The sequence below is a fragment of the Rhagoletis pomonella genome, unplaced genomic scaffold, assembly GCF_013731165.1.
Source record: "Rhagoletis pomonella isolate Grant_MI unplaced genomic scaffold, Rhpom_1.0 Rhpom_scaffold_00008, whole genome shotgun sequence".
NCBI lineage: Eukaryota > Metazoa > Arthropoda > Insecta > Diptera > Tephritidae > Rhagoletis > Rhagoletis pomonella.
The window spans coordinates 7,506,807-7,514,134 of NW_023458562.1; the positions used below are offsets into that span (position 1 = coordinate 7,506,807).

The 7,328-nt window shown below is 34.2% G+C and overlaps 1 protein-coding gene across 1 annotated transcript; it reads right to left on the reverse strand.

Moving 5' to 3' along the window:
- Positions 1-961: 961 nt before the first annotated feature.
- LOC118744136 (protein anachronism) lies at positions 962-1,651 on the reverse strand. The gene is made up of 2 exons (XM_036476888.1): positions 1,425-1,651; positions 962-1,319 (listed from the first exon to the last, which is right to left on the reverse strand). The coding sequence occupies exons 1-2, from the start codon at positions 1,624-1,626 to the stop codon at positions 1,291-1,293; spliced, it is 231 nt and encodes a 76-aa protein (XP_036332781.1). The 5' UTR covers positions 1,627-1,651; the 3' UTR covers positions 962-1,290.
- Between the last annotated feature and the right edge of the window lie 5,677 nt (positions 1,652-7,328).

Consider the following 7,328-nt stretch of genomic DNA (forward strand, 5'->3'; position numbering starts at 1 on the left):
GGCCAACAACTGTGCCAAGTTTGGAAGAAATTGGTGCAGCGGTTACCAAGATATACACATGTAACCATAAGTGGGCGTGGCTACGCCCATTTTCCAAAAATTTATAATATTCTTATTTTTCGTCTAAAAATTATTGTAAATATCAATTTTGAGTGAATTATCTTCAGTAGTTACTAAAATATCGCAGTTTTCGTATTTCTGGAAATTACCGTTATATGGGAAGTGGGCGTGGTTAAAGTCCGATTTCGCCCATTTTCAATACCAACCTACCTTGGATTAAGGGAAACCTACATACCAAATTTCGTTGAGATATCTCAATTTTTGCTCGAGTTATCGTGTACACGGACAGACGGACAGACGGACAGACGGACGGACAGACAGACATGGCTTAATCGATTTCTTTTTTCATCCTGATCATTTATGTATACATTTGTCTATATCTATCTCGATTCGTTTTGGCTGTTACAAACAACCGTTATGTGAACAAAATTAATATACCCTTGTGCACAAGTGCGCTCGGGTATAAAAATAAGCAATTGCTTTTTTAAAAATTTCATACCTCTTAAATTTTTTTGAAAAATTCGAGCAAAAGGTCTGAAATTTTAATAAAAAGCAATTGCTTAATTTTTATTCATAAGACCCAATGTCGACTGAGAACTTTTTGCTGATATTAGTAGCATTGACGTACCTGATAATTATTGAAACTTTCAAAAACTATCAGCTTTTTGCGTTCGCGTACGTAAACAACTTGCAAGGTAAGGAAAATTGAGAGAGCAAAGCGACTTTTTATTTTGAGGGTAAGCTGCTAGTTTCTGCTGCAAAAATTTTTGCCAGCAAGAAAACAACGGATCAAAAACAGCTGGTTGGAATCTATGCAAATCACAATATTTAGGAGTTAAAAATGATGAAATGCGACTAATTAAAATTGTAAGAAGTATGTAATTGTTCGTATAACCAATAAACTGTGTCAGGATAACACTTTAGGATCAGGTTTGTTACGTTTTAAATTTACACTTTTGAGTGTAAACAAAAATTCTATTAGCTCTTCATCTAACTTGCAAGTTTCTGCAAATTTTCTGACAGCATACTATTGTGGATATTTTTCTCTTGAGAGAGAACAGATTACATTTCACCGGAATTTTGCTGTTTGATGGTTTTTACTGTAGATTTATTCTTACTTATTGTTTATATGTTCCATAGTGAGTGCGTAGAATGTTTAAGCTATTCACATTGTTCAATGGCATTTTGCCCAATATTACAGGGAAGTTATTTGAAAAAGATTAGTCCCAATTAGCCTTGGAATTGAGAATGTTGATTACCTTTAAAGTGATAAACAATTGAATGGAAACTACTTAAACTACGAAACTTAGATCGTAATCCATCGATAGCGGCTGTTAATAAAGCTTGGCTAACACAACACATACCTGCCTGGTCACATTTAGGTGGATTGAAAAAGAGTCCCGGCTTGAGAGGATTCTCCTCTTCGTCATGAACTTCGATCATTAGCCACCCAATTTGGATGGGTTGCTGACGGTTTTGCTGCTGCTGGCGTTCAACGCTCTCCCAAATGTAGATTGCGCGTTTAATATCAATTTCAACCCAGCCAGTTTTGGAAATGTTCATCATTGTGGTGTTGCAAATGTGCTTCTTACGCTCTGCAACAAAAGGCAAAGTTAGATGTAGGAATTCTTATATGAACATATATTTACACATACTCTTGTGGCCAGCTGATTACGTTAAGTGATAATTTTTTTACCAGTTTTGGCCATTTTTATTTTGTTTATTTAATGATTAATATTTTTTTTTATAAAAGTCTAGCATATTATATAACCGGCACCATATAAATCCACATTTCAAACTTTGTACACAAATTATAAAAATTCAACAAACCTTATGAATTACACCCAAAAATATCAAATTTTTATTCAGAGTGTTAGGTATGCAGTTTTTTAACCCATTACATTTTAGCAAGATATAGTGCAAATTTCAAGACGCTAAAAAATCGCGTTGATTTCACAAGAAATTGTCGAGCATACGAGCCGAGCAAGTTTAAAATTTTTGGATCCAATTGTTAAATTTTTATAACTTTTGTACAAAGTTTGATATGCGGATTTATGTATATGGTGCTGGATATATGATATGCCAGACTTTCATAAATAATAATAAACATTAAATAAACAAAAGAAAAATAGCAAAAACTGGTCCAAATGTCACTTAACTTAATAAGTTGACCACAAGTGTATGTATATTTGTTCATTTACAAATACTTTCTCTTTTTATGTAAGTGTAAGTAAAAAGTGATGTCGTGAAATACGAACACGTATGTATGCAGGTACTTATTTACATATATAAGTGTGGCCTAAACCATAGCACTTCGAGAAAATCAAGATATAAATTAATCCTATTTTATTAAATTTGCAGCATTGAATATAAAATATATATATAGGTAATACGCTCGATTATCAAAAATGGGGTATCAAATTAAAGCGCGCTTGACCATGATACAAATATTTAAAGGTAGTTTCCCTTTTTCGTTTTATTCGCTATTGCTTCCATTTGACGTAAACGGTGCTTTTGAAATTTTCTTTTAAATTGAAGATTTTTTTTTTTAATATTTGAAAAAATTCATTTGGAGCATCATTTTATAGCGAGCTTTTAGTGATTTATTTCTAAAATTAGATATAAAACGGAAGGCAAGTAAAATACTCGTATTACATTATGTAATGCACATAGAGAATCTATATGTTTATGCAATTATTTTCATCATTAGCTGCTTGTTTTTGTAAACCAGCGACAAAAGAACGCTCAACTCGGGTAAAATTTCCTTTTCATTTACTTAAGCAACCCTGTTGGTATCTGGCAAGAAACATGTGATTAGTTTAACGGGATCTAGACACAAGAACAATAGGAATGAGTACTTATGCGAAGTATTGCGTAATACTTATTTAAAATATAAATCATGTATATTCGAAAACAAAAATTTCCCTCTCCAACTTCCCATTAACAATTCAAAATAGAGGAGTTTTTTCTCTTACCAACAGCACCCTTCCGGTAGAAATTAGTAATTATGCGAGGTATTTGCGTAATATATATACTTATTTTAAATATAAATCATGTATATATAATGTAACCAACTATTTCATAAAGAAGTACAGGTTAGGTTGGGTCAACTTAACGCCGCGAGCCGATTACGAAATTTCGAATGCGGCTAATTTCGATCCCTGAGAGCTCAGTGTTTGTTTAAAAGTGCTGTCCGAAATGCTTCAATCTTAGCCTCGCGAATGTTGGACAGTCTAAAGAAAGTGTGGAGCAGCGTTGCCAGTTTGACGTTTTTAACGTCATTTGGACGTTTTTTTTATCCTGTTGACGTTTGGACGTTTTTTGTGTAAAAAATTACGTTTTTCTTAATAAATCTTTACAAGCTTGGTGTTTTGCAGCAGCTGCTTCAAAAAATATTTATTCCCTGGACACAGATGACTTAAATATGATACAAACCAAGTGTACGCGCATTGTTTTTGGATTCTTGGACAAAGGCTGGTTGTGTAAACACTTGAGGTTACGAGACTAATTGTAATGTTTGCAATTGCACATTAAAAGCCAAATCAGGAAGAGCTGATCTATTGCAACACGCACGCTCGCAAAAGCATCAAAGCAGCATAAAAAGTCAGAAAAAAGTAGGCGACTTTTTTAAGACTTCATTGAAAATGTAATGATCGCAAAAAAGGCTGAAATATTGCTATGCTCCTTCTTAGTAGAACGTAAGTTAGCATTCTCGACAACCGACCCCCTAACTAAATGTGTACAAGATAAAAAAATTATTAAAATCAACGCGATTATGTAGCCCCTTTAAACTTGCACATTATTGCCCTGAAATTTAATGGGCTATCAAACTGCATATTAAAAAAAAAAATTTTTTAAATCTTAATAAAAGTTGAAAATATAGCTGAAACTTTGCAGATATTTTTTATAATTTTTGCACAAAGTTTCAAATATGGATTTATATTTTGTTTGTTATATAATGAGTTTGCCTTTTATGGAAAAATAATAAACATTAAATAAACAAAAGAAAAACAGCCAAAATCGATCAAAATATTGATGACTTAATCTGCTGATCACAAGTGTATGTATAAAATCATTTTTATATTAACGATCTCAAGCCACTTTACAATGAATTCTAATTGTACTCTGTCTAAATGACATTTTAACATACCTTACGTACATATGTACCTTTGTATTCAATAAAAGTTTAATAAGAACAGTTTTTTGTGCCTTCATTCGAAAAAGACGTTTTTGGGTAGGAAATTACGTTTTTTTAGACCAGGAGGGACGTTTTCTCATGCCGAAGACCTGGCAACACTGGTGTGGAGATGATTCCACTTCATCTTCCTCTTGTCAGCTGATACAAAAGGATCAGTTGAAATTCCTCGCCTCACCGCATGAATACCTATCGCGCAATGGCCTGTTGGAACCCCCATCACTAGCCCTTGAGAGGTAACGTGTTTTAAAGTGCCCTAAAACAAAATTTCTTTCAGCAGAGCATGTTCCGTCTCATGGGGATTGAACCCCGACAGCCTTTGTAGCAATCAATTGTATCAAGCATCTTTGTCATAGTTGCCAACTTGGTGCTTTGAGCACTAGATTTAGTGCATTTTGAAAATTAAAACGCCAAAAAAAATTATTTAGTGCCTAGTGCCTTTTTAGTGTTTTTTCTGAACTAAAATTACTTCGAGATAGTTAAAAATTGAAATAATTTGAAATATTTGAAACTGTCGCAGCACTGGATTTACAATAATCTACAAATTTAAATGGACTAAAATACAACCATGATTGATAAAAAGCTTAAGTTGCAAACTCAACTTGTTAAATTCTATTCGCGTTGAAAATGCTAGTACGCAAGTAAGTTAAGTATTTATTTTTTTCTTTTCTAATTACACTGGTCGACGGCCAAAATTTACCAGAGACGCCGTTATGAAATTCGTATGTAAAATCACCCCCTGATTCCGAAAATCAAGGTTATTTTTAATTTTATGGTACCGTTTTTGAGATATTTGCAATTTACCGTTTTTGCAAAAAAAATAAAAAATTGGGTCCACTTAATCATATATATCTCGAGAACGAATTAAGCAATTCCAAAACGGTAGATTCAAAGATAACGAACAATCATTACCGATTTTTTCAATTTTTTTTGTAAAAATATACAAAAAATTTTACTTTGCGGGGAAGGATCTCGAAAACCTTTTATTTTTTTGCAGATTTTGCGAAGAAAATCGATGCAAAACTACGTAAGTTATAAGCGATCAAATGAGATATTATCCGGATAAACGAATAACACCATAACAATGATAACACTTTTTCTTTAAATAAATCAAATAGAACTTATAATACTCGAATTGTATTATAGTAGGTAGAGTGGTTGCATCGAAAGGAAGAGTGGTTGGGTTCGAAACCTGCTGTAGGCATGTAGTTATAAACATGTATTTCCGTCAGTTATGGGTAAGTATGCAGGTAGATTTTCAAAATTATAAGACACAGAAAATTTCTAAAGCCTACATCTAAAACAGGTAGTATTTTCTTTTCCCGGCTTGTTATAAAAAGGAACCTTTCTGTCTAGGTAAGATTTGATTTTTTCAATTTTATTCTTGTTCCGAGTATAAATATGAGTTAATGCGCTTTGAAACTTCATAACATCTTCAAGGCTCGCCGGAGATAGTTCAGTTCATAAGTCTAATTTCAAAACCGTGATTTATTAAAAAAAATAAAATGAGTAAAAGGACGCGAGAATTTGAGTGTAATAAGGATCCAGATATGTTCTGTTTCATGTGTGGCCAATATACTATCATAAGGCGACGACGAGTGTTCTCAGATCATATCAAAACTTTATACTCCAAGTATTTTGGAATTGAGCCTAAAAATGCTGAAAAACCATGGACACCGAACACTTTGTGTACATCGTGTCGAGTAGAATTGATTCAGTGGGAATCAGGACAACAAACAAAATTTGATACACCAATGATATGGAGAGAACCTACTTGCCATTCAATAGAGTGTTATATTTGTCAAACAAAAGTACTTGGCGTTGGAAGATCAAGAGGAGTAACCTATGCTAGCGTACCTACAGTGACATTACCAGTACTACATTCAACGGCAGTTGCGGATCCAGTTCCATTGTCAACAGTAACATCTGAGTGCGGGGGATCAAGTTGTACTGAATTTCGCATGGAAAACGAAAGAAACGTTCTGTCACAAGCACAACTTAATGATTGGATAAGAGATTTGGAACTATCCAAGGAAAACGCCGAGATCCACACTTCTCGTATGCAACAATTTAAATTTGTGTCATCCGATGTTAAGGTGACATATAGTAGAACTCGTCACGAACCATTTTCCAAACACTATACCAAGAAAGACAGTATATGCTACTGCAACGACATCCCTGGTTTATTCAAAGAGTTTGGTCAAACATATGATTCAAAAGACTGAGTTTGAAGGCTGTATTATTGCATATTGGTAACAAAAAGCCTTCTATCCCGATTGCACATGCAGTAAATACAAAGGAAACCTACGAGGAAATGCAAAAAATACTCAAATTTATCAAATATGAAGAGCATGATTGGAAAATATGTTCTGATCTCAAAGTCGTTGCAATGCTATGCGGTCTACAAAGTGGCTACACCAAGCACTGCTGCTTCCTCTGCAAGTGGGATAGCCGAGCTCGTAAGGACCACTACGTCAGAAAGGATTGGCCGGAAAGAGTCGAGTTTACCGTTGGTGTGGATAACATCAAATACACCTCTCTTGTCAAGAAGGAGAAAATCATACTTCCACCCTTACACATCAAGCTCGGTCTCATTAAAAACTTTGTTAAGGCTTTGGACAAAGAAGGCGAAGCATTCGACTATTTGAAAACAGTTTTTCCAGATATTTCTCAAGCCAAGATAAAGGAAGGTATTTTTGTTGGACCACAAATAAGAAAGTTGATCAACAATAATCAATTCAAAGGACTACTCTCATCAGTTGAGGCAGCAGCGTGGGAATCCTTTGAAAAGGTCGTTGCTTCTTTTCTCGGTAGACACAAAAGCCCTAACTACGAGCAGATAGTGAACGACCTAATCAATAATTATGCGAAAATGGGCGTAAATATGTCTTTAAAAATTCACTTTCTCCACTCACATTTGAGCTTTTTTCTGGCAAATCTTGGCGACGAAAGTGATGAACATGGCGAAAGGTTTCATTAGCAAATGAAATTAATTGAGAATCGATATCAAGGATTCTGGGACGTCGCAATGATGGGTGATTACTGCTGGTTTCTCATAAGAGAAACCGATCCT